Genomic DNA, 12,730 nt, shown 5'->3' with positions numbered 1-12,730 from the left:
TAGTTTAATTTTGCTCATTTAATTTTTTATATAAACAGAATCATACTGTATATGCTATCCTTTGTTGTATCTTTATTTATTTTGTGGTTTTATAAATTATACTTTATTTCAATAGATTTAGGCAATAAAGTGGTTTTTTATTACATGGATGGATGGTATTGTAGTGAGTGAAGTCTAGGCTTTTAGTGTATCTAGGACCTAAATAGTGTGATAGGTAATTTTTACTTTTTTGTTTGTTTTTTGAGTCTCAAACTGTAGCCCTTAGTAGAGTGCCATGGTGCCACAGCTCACAGCAACCTCAAACTCTAAAGTGATTCTCTTGCCTTAGGCTCCTAAATAGCTGGGACTACAGGCACCTGCCACAGCACCCAGCTATTTTTTTGTTGCAGTTGTTTAGCTGGCCCGGGCAGGGTTCAAGCCCACCACCCTCAGTGTATGTGGCTGGCACCATAACCACTGTGCTACAGGCACTGAGCCTGATAGGTAATTTTTAATCTCTCACCCAACCTCCCCCTTCTGAATCTCCAATATCTTTTATGTCACTCTGTATGATCATGCATATTCATAGCTTTGTTCCCCCTTCTAAGTGAAATCATATGGTATTTGGTTTCCACTCCTAAATTACTTTGCTTAGGGTTAATGGCCTCGGGGCCATGCCTATAGCTCAAAGGAGTAGGGCACTGGCCCCATATACTGGAGGTGGTAGGGTCAAACCTGGCCCCAGCCCCCCCCCAAAAGGATTAATGGCCTTCAGTTCCATCCAAGTTGCTGCAAAAGACACTATTTCATCATTTTTTGTGGCTGAATAGTATTCCATGCTGTATATATACCACTTTTCTTTATCTACTCATCAGCTGATGGGCACTTAAGTTGATTCCATATGTTTGTAATAGTGAACTGTGCTGTGATAAGCATATCAGTGCTTTTTTTGATATAATAATTTGTTTTCCTTTGGGTAAATACTCAGTAGTGGGATTATTGGATTGAACGGTAGATCTTTTAGTTCTTTGAGAAATATCCATATTGTTTTCCATGAAGGCTGTACTAATTTATATTCCCACAACAGTACATAAGCATTTTCTTTGCCATATCCATGCCAGCATTTATTATTTTTTGACCTCTTGATATGGCCATTCTGACAGAATTAAGGTGGTATCTCATTGTGGTTTTAAATTGTATTTCCCATATTAGCAATACTAAGCATTTTTCATCTTTTCTTTTGCTATTTTTACCTGTTCTTTTGAAAAATGTTCATATCTTTTGCCCAGTTTTAATGGGGTTATTTGCTTTTTTCTTTCTGATTTGTTAGAGTTCCTTGTAGATTCTCAATATTAGTCTTTTGTCAGATGTACAGGTTGTGAGTATTTTCTACCACTCCGTACGTTGTCTATTCACTTGTAGGGCAAGTCTAGTGATGACAAATTCCCTTAGCAATTGCTTGTCTTGGAGAGAATTTATTTCTGCTTCATTTATGAAAGCAGTTTTGGAGGATACAAAATTCTTGGCTGACAGTCTCTGATTGAGAAGGCTGAAAATAGGATCCAAATTCTTTCTGGCTTCTGAGGTTTCTACTGAGAAGTCTGCTGTTAGTTTGATGGGTTTCCCTTTATAACTTACTTGATGCTTTTGTCTCACTGTAGGATTTTCTCCTTCACCTTGACTTTGGCTGATCTGATGACTATATGCCTTAGTGATGTTCTTTTTGCATTGAATCTCCCTAGTGTTCTTTGAGCTCCTTGTATGTGGGTGTCTAAATCTCTGGCAATATCAGGGAGTTTTTTATCCATTAGTCCCTCAAATAAGTTTTCCAAACATTTTTCTTTTTCTTCTTCTCCCTCAGGGATACCTATGATTCTTAGGTTTGGGCATTTTATGTAATCTCATATTTCTGGAAGACTTTGGTTATTTCTTTTAATTCTTTTTTATTTTTGTCTGACTAGGCTAGAACCCCATGGAGCAACTTCTTGTGATCTTACCTTGGCAGATGGAATTGGGGAGCAAGCTGAGCAGGGTTGGATCAGTCATGCCTGCATCCAGGCTCTCCAAAGGTGGGTGTGAGTGCCATCCTAATGTGTGTCAGGGGTCAGTTCCCAGGCCACAGAGGGAAGGAAATTTTCAGGGGAAGGATGCAAGCACCTCTACTGTACCAAAGAACCTGGATGTGGGGCAGGAGTATTCTGGAATCTACAGTCCAGCAGGTGAAGTTGCAGTTTACTCTGCTCCCAGTCCCCTGACCTGGAGATGTCCTTAGACATTTGGTCACCAACAACAGGCCAAACCAGCTAGACCAGTTAAAAGGAGACTGTGTTTAAGTAGCAAATCTGCCTCAGGCTGTGAACCTCTTCATCCAGGGCAGGAAGGACAGCTGATCCAGCACTATCTTGTGGAGGGAGGAGAGCCCCATGTGTGTGCTGCAGCATGGGCCCCCACCATGCTTTCTTGTCACTTCTAACCATGAGGACTCCTTTCACACTTGAGATCAGTTTGCAAATGTCCCCTCCATGTCCCTGAATGATGAGATTGAGCCCTGTCCTTGGAACCTCTGAGTTTAAGCAGTGACATGCCAGGGAACATTGGGGTGGTCCTGGGCTGCCCACAGACTACTTGAGCTGGTCAACTGCTACATACTGCCGTCCAGCCAGTGGCAGGTGTATGCCCCTCTCTGTGGGTATAGCCAGGTGGACTGCTCTAGGGAAGGCTGGTAGGTTCATGATCCAAATACCACTCAGTCCTGCAGTGGTCCACAGTTGTGGCAGCAAAACTTGATCTGAGGGCACAAGAGATCACCTGCTTCCTATCTCCCCCCTGCCCCAGCAACAGGCCAGCCAGGGGCAACCTCAGGTCAGGGCTAGGGGTGTCTGACCTTTTATTTTCTCTGCTGCACATTGGAAGAGTCACAGTTGTCTTGAGCTGCACATTACATACAAAAATGCTAAGGAAAGCTGATTAGCAAAAAAAGATCCTTGAATACTTTTTGTGATATTTGACATTACTCATAGGCAAAAAAAAAGTTCTCACAAAAACAGCATGTGGCCTGTGAGCAGCAGGTTGGATACCCCTGTTAGAACATTGCAGGAAGGGCTTCCTGATGAGCTCCAGCCACAGGTGCTCAGGGTCCATGTGAGTTTGAGTAGTCCCTCTGTGTGACTTCCCAGAAGCTCCTTATGACATTCTGGAGGCCTCTGAGGGTCCAAAAGTTCTCCTGTAGCCAAAACTATAAAGGTTCAAGGTGGGAATGTGGAGTTCCAAGGGCCTCTTACTTACCCCTTCCCTGGGTTTAGGGCCTGGGACTGCTCAAGGCTCTCAGAAACCCCAAGTAGACAGTGTAGCTTCATCGTGTACCCTCAGTGGCTCCTGCCACCTTTGTTTTATAGCCAAGTGTTTTTTCTGACAATATACATGTTTGAAATGTGGGCATTATCCTGATTCTTCTCTGAACAAGAGGCGCATGCCAGCTGCCTCTGGTCAGTCATCTTGCCCCTGTTGTCTCTCCTTTAATTTTCTCTACATAATATCTAAGATTCATCCATATAGGTGTAGTTTTTTTAAACTTATACAGAACAATAATTTACTGTGCAACTATACTACAATTTGTTCATTCTGTTGTTGATGAACTTTTGAGTTGTTTAGAGTTTGGGGCTACTATGAAAAATTCTATATGGGACATTTGTGAACATGTGTGTATGCTGCTGAACATGAATACATGTAATTGAGAATATCCACCTAGGTGTAGAATTGCTGGATATAGAAGAACCTTTCAAAAAATATCTTCAAGGCCAGGCGTGGTGGCTCATGGCTATAATCCTAGCATTCTGGGAGGCCAAAGCAGGTAGATTGCCTGAGCTCAGGAGTTTGAGACTACCCTGAATAAAGCAAGACTCCGTATATACAAAAAGAAAAACTAGCTGGGCATTGTGGCAGGCACCTATAGTCCTAGCTATTCAGGAAGCTGAAGCAATAGGATTGCTTGAGTCCAGGAGTTTGAGGTTGCTGTGAGCTATGATGCCACGGCATTCAACCCCAGGGCATCTAAGTGAGATCCTATCTAAAAAAAAAAATTTATATATATATATATACACACACACACACACTGTTAAGTGTATATAAAAGTAAAGAAATAGTATAGTGATTCACTGGCTTCAATCAATAATTATAAATATTTTACCAATCTTTTTCTTTATGAGATAGAGTAAAAAATTACTCCTTCCAAATAAGTAAGTCTGGTTGTACTTTCAAAAATCAATGAATGTGGCAGCACCCTTAGCTCAGTGGGTAGGGCACTAGCTACATACACCAGGGCTGGCAGGTTTGAACATGGCCCAGGCCTGCTAAAAAATAACGAATGACAACTACAACAACAAAAAAATAGTCGGCTGTTGTGGTGGGTGCCTGTAGTCCCAGCTACTTGGGAGGCTGAGGCAAGAGAATTGCTTAAGCCCAAGATGTTGAGGTTGTTGTGAGCTGTGATGCCACAGCACTGTACCCAGGGCAAAGCTTGAGACTCTGTCTTAAAGAAAAAAAAATCAATAAATCTAATTTATCACACCAGCAGACTAATCAAGCAAGATCATGAGTATATCAATAGATTTTAAAAAGCATTTGATAAAACCCATTCCCACCAATATTGTCAAGATGTTAGTTTTTCTTAACTTGATCCATGAATTCTATGTAATCCCAACCAAAATTCTAGCAATTTATTTTAGGATATGACAAACTAATTCTAGAGTTAGCACGGAGAGGAAAAAGACTCAGAATCACCAACGTAATATTGTGGAAGAACAAAGATGGAGGCCTGATACTGCCTGACTTAAAGACATGCTGTAAAGCTGCAATAATCAAGACAATGTGATACTGACATAAGAATAGACAAATCTTGTCCAGAGCTTGCACCTCTGGATACCTCTGCACTCTGCTCCTGAAGTAGAGGAATTAATCCCATCTTTCCCAAGGATGATATCCCCAAAGTTCTATTTGGTAGTTTCAGACTCAATGAAGTCTAAAGTGTTTCTTTGTGGTAACTATCCCATAAACTTAAAAGAACACTCCACTTCCAAAGACCTCAATACACAAAGATGCAATGGGAATTTGGGACTCTAATAAAGAAAATAATGATGGAGAGGATATAGCAGGCACTATTCTAATGTAATTAACCACGGCCATGGTCAGGAATGAATTCCTTGCCCTGGCAGTGGACGAAGTGTATTTTTTAATTTTAAATTAATTTTTTTCTTTTTCTGAGACAGAGTCTCACATTGTCGCCCTTGGTAGAGTGCCATGGTGTCTCACAGCAACCTCAAACTGTTGGGCTCAAGTGATTCTCTTGTCTCAGCCTCTCTAGTAGGTGGGACTACAGGTGCCCGCCATAATGCCTGCTATTTTTAGAGACATGGTCTCACTCTTGCTCAGGCTGGTCTGGAACCTGTGATCATTAAAGAGTATACGTTCCTTGGGATCTTGAAAGCATTTATAGGAGTTAAAAATGCAAGTAAAAGGGATAAACTGCCCTACCTTGGAAATTCAAAGTTTAGGGGAGACATGAGCAAAAGGGAGGAGAGAATTTACCTAATAAAGCAGTGAAATGACTAAGAAGCTTTGCTATCAGGACAGTGTGGTTTTGTTTTGTTTTTCTGAGACAGAGTCTCACTCTGTCATGCTGGCTAGAGTGTTGTAGTTGTCAGCCTTGCTCACAACCACCTCAAACTCCTGGGATCAAACAATCTTTTTACCTCAGCCTCTGGAGTAGCTGGGACTACAGGCCCCCACCACAACATCTGGCTAAGGACGGTGTGATACTCATTTTGAGTTGTGACTTTTACCAATGCATTAGGAAAGTAAGTTACACAGCGAGGGACCAGTCGGGAGTGGCTGTTTGAAGAAAGCAAGGGAAAGGGTTGAGTACTCTTTCCTTTTTCTTTTCTCTTTTCAGCCTCCAGGTAGGCTCCTGATGCAGAAGTGAGGTGGTGCCCTGAGGGGAGTGATGGCCATACTAGGACGTGCAGGGCTATAGGAGAAGGCCCACCAGCTGTGCTTTGCCGTCCCCCGCCCCCATATCCCACATCTCTGGCTCCCCTCGCCCTGGCGGTGGAGTGATGTCTGCCAGCCTGCAAGCCTGGTCCAGGTGTGCAGGGAATAGGAATGTGTCTCATGGGGGAGAGCTTGCCTTGGTCAGGTTGGTGCCAGCTTGCTCGAGGTCCTCTGAACCCCAACTTCCTCTTTGTCTGGGCTGCTCTGCTAACCTGAATGGAGCTCTTTCACCAGGGATGACGTGGTGTTGATGATGGAGTCAGCAGCCACCAGCAGGTCATTGCGGAGGTTCCGCCTCCTGCACATGTCCGCTCAGCGTATCCTGGGTGTGGAGCCGGCCGACGCGGAGCACACCAGCATGGACATATGGCAGCCGCCTCCGTGAGTGGGAGATGTTCTCGGGGACCCCGGGGCCTGAGCCTTCAGCAGCTTCATCAGCCCTTTCAGCTGCACCACCAGCTCCCGCGGGCTCTCCTGCAGCGCCAACGTCCTCTGCTCCAGCCCATCCTTCCTTTGCCTCAGCAGCCACAGCTCTGCCAGCAGCGTGGGCTGAGTACTCTTGGGGGTTGATTTATTTGGAAAGAAAGTCATGAGGCAACAGAGAGAGTACTCTACTCGCATGGGAAACTCAAAAGCAGAAGTGTTCGTGAAAATGTAAGCCACATGGGAATTTGTGAATATTGTGGGCATGAGGGTGGGAGTCTGCTGGATGTTGCTGGTTTGTGTTATGACGCCTGGGGATAATTAGACATTAAAGGTTCCTCACTTGCCACCTAGGTAATACTATTGTTTATTGATTCATTAATTCCATAATATGTATTGAGTGCATATTACATAGCAGAAAGTATTTTACACATGAAGAGTGGGGAGTTATCAGTGTACAATGCAGACAAGATCCCTGCCCTCACACAACTTACATTCTCCTTATTTGAAAGAAATCACAAGTTCCCTACACAAGTGTTATACTATTTGATGCCAATAAGTTTGACAGTTTGAATGAAATGGCCAACGTCCTTGAAAATCACGCTTTACCAAAACTGACATGTATGAAAAAGAAAACCAAATAGTCTAATAACTGTTAAAGAAATTAAACCTGACAATAAAATCCTTCTCAGAAAGAAAATCTAAGACTCTATTGGTTTCCTTAGGGAATGAATTTTTCTAAATTTTTTATCTTTTAAAAAAGATAAAACACCAGAGAATAAAATCATGAGAATAACCTCTAGGACACCATTCTAAGTTTGAAGTAAAACCTAACAAGGACAGTAGAGAAAATAACAATAAAAAACCATCTTTACATAAACATAAAGAGCCATTCTAAGCAAATCTAGTAAGATAAATTGTAAAAGATTTCAAATACATCAGGGCTAGGTGTGGTTTATTCCAGGAATATAAGAGTCATTTAACATTTAAAACTTAATCAACATAATCTATGAGTTAACATAATATAAGACTCATATATAACATAAGAGTCATTTAACATTTAAAACTTAATTAACATAATCTATGTAAATGAAAGAATAAAAGTAGTATGACATCTTAATATTTGTGATAAAAATATATTTGATAAAATTGAAGAGCCATTCATGACTTTAATAAAAGAAAAAGAAAATTCTTAGCAAAGTAGAAATAGAGAAAAACTTGCAAAGTCTGATAAAAAAGATACTACTAAAAAATCTATAGCAGGTCGGGGGTGATGGCGCATGTCTATAATCCTCACCATTTTGGAGGCCAAAGAGGGAGTATCATTTGAGGCCAGGAATTAGAGGCTGCAGTGAGTTTGGATGATGCCACTGCACTCCAGCCTATATGATAGAACAAGACCCTATCTCAAAAGAAAATAAAAAAATCTACAGCACATGTTTTGCTTTATGGTGAAATAATAAACACTTCCTCTTAATATACCTCATCTCAGCGAAGCTTTATGAATTGCTACCACTCTTTCTTTTTTCTTGAGCCTTTTCCCACCTCACATACCCTATTGTACAGGCTGTCTAAAAGCCAAAAACTATGCTAATGGTAGCCTCATTGTCTAATTCTTTACCCCCCAAAATCAGGCCCACAAAATAATTTTTTCCTTAGTAAAAACACTCGAGCCATTCATATTTGAATGACACAGTGTAACTCAAGGTTAGATGAAGCCAGAACTGGGATCAAGGTAGGATGAGACAAAGCTCAGAAATGTCCCAGCCCCATTCTCACATTGTCTGTAACTCAGTCTCTGCAGGAGGTACAGCAGAATTGGTGGCTGTGTCCTCAGTCAGGGCTGAATCCTCGCTCAGAGCCTTCTCTAGACTGGTAGGCAGGGATTGAATCATTGTCTTTCGGAAGTCCCGGCCCATGAAGACATAGAGCATCGGGTTGAGGCAGCTGTTGAAGAAGGCCAGGGCACTGGTCGGGTAAACCAGCATGGTAAGGATTTTATATTTGCCATAAAGTAGTATCTTGTCAGACCAGATTGTGATTAGAAGGGTTATCAGATGAAAGGGAAACCAACAGATGAAGAAAGAAGCCACAACAGCAGTGAGGACCCGTAATGTATGACTGGATTTTATCATGCCTTTTTTGTGCATCTTGGCAGCAATGAGGCCATAGCAGATGGCAACAATGGACCCTGGCGTGATAAAGCCAACAACAAACCGGATGGTGCCTCCTACCATCCCCACAATAGTGGCCACCTCCAAAGCCTCTTCAGTGCTGTTACCCCAGTATTCAATGTAGGGAATACAGTATGTCTCCCTGTCCACAGTAGTGACTGTACCCTGTAAAATGCAAGTTGGCAAGGTAAGGATTATAGCAAGAATCCAGGGTCCAGTGATCACCTTCCTAGCCAAACTTAGTGTGCGGTGGTTCTGGGCCCAGACTGGATGCAGAACACAGATGCAACGGTCCAGAGCAATGAAAGCAATCAGGAAGACGCTTCCATACAGGTTGATGTCCCCCATGATGGTAACTAACTTACACAGGAACCAGCCAAAAGGCCATTTATCTTTCATGGCCCTGGAGACAATGAGGAATGGCACGATGGCACTGAAGGAGAAGTCAGCTACAGCCAAGTTCAGGTAAGAGATTGTGGTAACCGTGTGTGTCATTCGGAATCCAGCCACCCAGATCACAAGGCCATTGCCCAGGAGCCCAAACACAAAAGTGACCCCAAGTACCACCAATGAGAGGATGTGCAGAGCAGTGTAGCCGGCAGACTCATGGGATGCCTCTTCAGATCCATCCAGAGGGAGGGAGATGTTGGTTTCCATCGTGCCCACACCTCAAACATTTCAACAATGGCCATTTCTCATCTGTGGAACCATACTCCAGTGTTCCTGTTCATAGATGCCAGCAAATTCCACTAGAGCTCCACCTACTCCCAACGGGAGACCAATTCCACTGAGCCTTGTCAACTGTGGTACCATAAAACCAGCAATGTCCTGGAAACTCCTGTGGGAAAGGATAGTTCTCCACAGTCTCACCTATCAGGCTCATTACCAAGAGGATTACAAGGCTCCTAAACTGGTGTAACAACAACAGAAAGTTAAGCACAGGCAGCTTCTGCAGAGTAAGGAAAGCAGAAGAGTCGGGGTCAGTAGGGACAAATTTGTGTCCACCTATTACTCGATGCAAAAGTGCTGGCAAGCTATGTAACCTCTTTCAGCCCCAGATTTCTCTAGGGTCCTGGCTCTTGTCCTTTTCACTGTCAGAATCCTGGACCTACCGCGTGTCTACTATTTAAGTTAAAATGGTAGGGTTTAGTTTGAATGTATTATAGTCAAAGAGAACTTTGAAAAGTTATTGGCAATACACAGGTATTTAGAATAGTTACATTCCATGGATTCTAGAGGAAGAGGGCAAAGGAGCCCTATCTCTACATTCAACCCTCTGGTGGGCATTATCCCTGCTTGATATGGAGCTCATCTCTGTTTGGGATGCAAAAAAGTTGTACCCTATGTATAGCTTTAGTGTTTTGTAGGATAGAGTATGAGAACTGCAAGTCATGATAATATTTGTGGGATTCTTATCAGAGACCACATGTTGTGTTTGTTGCTATATGTGTAGGGGGACTGAGTTTGATCTACATTAATAGGACTATAAGGTTCATTATTTCTAGCTTTTGTAAGAAGAAATTGATATTCAGAGCAGTTGTGAAATCTGCTCAGGGTAACTAAAGTAGTAAATGGTATAAGAAGGTCTTCAATTCATCTCTTTAAGGCTCACTTTCCTCCTCTGCATAATGAAGACGACTTTTATGGTTAAGTCTAATGTTCAGGTGAGGATTAAGTGAGAGAAGACATGGTCATCTTTTAGGTTAGATTGAGTGAGTCTATAGCAAATAGGAACTCCTGGTCTTCACCAGGCTTTGTGCTGGGTTGTGGGGCTGGATCCTGGGTCGTACAAGGTAGAAGCTCAAGGTCAGGACAAGAACAGTGCTCAAAACAGTAGTGGGTACTACTTTTTAATATCATCCACACGCCAAGAGTTTCTCCTTTAATATCCTAATTATTAACTCTCATAATAACTCATAGCATAGGCTCTGCAGAAAGCACGTTTATGCATGGAGACCAGGGAGCACACTGGGAGACATTGTAGACAGTGACAAATGTTAGTGAGTAGGCCCATAGCACAGATGAGTAAGTTAAGACTTAGATTGGTTACATTAACTGTTTTAAAGCCACCAATTAGAAAGAAGTGCAGCCAGAATTTGTGCTCAGCCAGACTGATTCCAACAGAATTGTGCTGTTAACCCTCTCCCATTCTGTATTTCCTCAACCAGACTCTGAACTCCTCTCCCTGCCCTCTACACATTCTACAAGGCACCTGGAAGATATCGGTGTGTTCAGTTATCTCTAAATCACTGGTCTTAAAATCTTGATACAACATTGGGAGGAGGAGTGCACAATGGCAGGTGGGAACAGGCAAGGGGAAATTGCAAAATTATGGGCCCACCCTAGTTGGAAAGGGTGGTGAGAACCTGGGAGTCACAGAGGGTGCAGGTGGAGATGAGAAGGGCTGCTGTTTGGTGAGTCTCTAATATGTGTCCATCACTATACATTTTGCCATCTTTAATTACCATATTCTTGTTTGGGACAAATGTCATCATTATTTTAATACAAGGGGAAATCACTGCTCAGAGGAGGGAAGTGACTTGCTCAACATCCCAATTATTAAGCTATGCAAATGATTTATGACCACAAATGTCCAACTCAACACTTCCTTGTTAGCTTCCTCTATCACGCAAGCACATTTGATTTCCCACGCTGTAAAATAAGTATCTTAGTCCTGTTTTCTCCACATGACTTAATTTCTCTACTAGTCTCACTTTTAGCCCATACCCTTGACTGCTATTTTAAAGAGGAAATGGCAACAGTTAGATATGAAATGGTTAGCCTTTCCTTCCCTGACCCTCTAATCCACTGGCACCTGTTCCTGTGAATAGAGTTCTTGTTTATTCCAGTGATTACCTTCCCCACGTTTTCCTTTTATCCCCTCTCTTTGCCTTCCCCACAAACTTTCCTCTTGCATTATTTCTTTTCTGACACAAACTAAAAAAAAATCCTCAAGATTTTCTTTCAACTGGATCATTCCCACTGTCAGATAAACAGTACCATAACCCCTCTTTAAAAAAAAAAGAAGTAACTGCCGTCAGCCTATGTTCCTTTGCACCCTTTGCCCTGTTTCTCAGAAGAGAATTCTTTCTGTGAAGAGATTAACAGCCACACTGTAGGAGCCATTGCCTCTAACTGCTCCTTTCACCTTCTCACCTCACGTTTATTCCTGAATCCACTCAGTACTGACTTCAGTCCTCAGCCTCCACCTGATGTGTCCTCCTTCAGGATGCTTGTGACCTGCATGCTGTGGGCCCTTTTCAGTCCTAACTCTAATATTCCAGTGACATGAGGCCCACTGGATCTCATTCTTCTTCTTCTTTTTTTATATTATTTATATTTTTATTTTTTTGAGACAGAGCCTCAAGCTGTCCCCCTGGGTAGAGTGCCGTAGCATCACAACTCATAGCAACCTCCAACTCCTGGGCTCAAGTGAGTCTCCTGCCTCGGCCTCCCAAGCAGCTGGAACCACAGGTGCTCGCCACAACGCCTGGCTATTTTTTGGTTGCATTCTTGAGCCTCATTCTTCTTCAAATGCATTTTTCCTATGCCACATGATGATGAAATGTACACATAACATGCTCTCAGCTGTCTTTATAGCTCAACTGGCTGCCTCCTTTCAGTCTGATTTACTTGCATTTTTGGCTCTAAATTTCCACAGCTTGTATTTGTCTCTTATCTGTATCCTCTGGATCTAGTCTTTCCATAGGTGACATCACTCAGGCTCATGGCTTAAAATACCATACTGTCAGCTCAGCGCCTGTGGCTTAAGTGGCTAAGGTGCCAGCCACATACACCTAAGGTGGTGGTTTCGAATCCAGCCTAGGCCCGCCAAATAACAATGACGTCTGCAACCAATAGCCAGGCATTGTGGCAGGTGCCTGTGGTCCCAGCTACTTGGGAGGCTGAGGCAGGAGACTCGCTTGAGCCCAAGAGACGGAGGTTGCTGTGAGCTGTGATGCCACAGCACTCTACCCAGGGGGATAGCTTGAGGCTCTATCTCAAAATATATATATATATCCATATATATCTATATATATCTATATATAGATCTATATATATCTCATACTGTCCTCTCATGGACACCATCAGCCTCTTCCCAGAGCTCT

At 42.7% G+C, this 12,730-nt stretch overlaps 1 protein-coding gene across 1 annotated transcript; it reads right to left on the bottom strand.

Annotated features, from left to right (window-relative positions):
• Positions 1–8,222: 8,222 nt before the first annotated feature.
• LOC100962141 (N-formyl peptide receptor 2) lies at positions 8,223–9,278 on the bottom strand. The gene has a single exon (XM_003803254.1). The coding sequence runs from the start codon at positions 9,276–9,278 to the stop codon at positions 8,223–8,225; it is 1,056 nt and encodes a 351-aa protein (XP_003803302.1).
• Between the last annotated feature and the right edge of the window lie 3,452 nt (positions 9,279–12,730).

This window comes from Otolemur garnettii, unplaced genomic scaffold, assembly GCF_000181295.1.
Source record: "Otolemur garnettii isolate 467f Iridium unplaced genomic scaffold, OtoGar3 scaffold00288, whole genome shotgun sequence".
Classification (NCBI taxonomy): Eukaryota; Metazoa; Chordata; class Mammalia; order Primates; family Galagidae; genus Otolemur; species Otolemur garnettii.
This window is presented reverse-complemented; position numbering and strand designations above follow the sequence as displayed.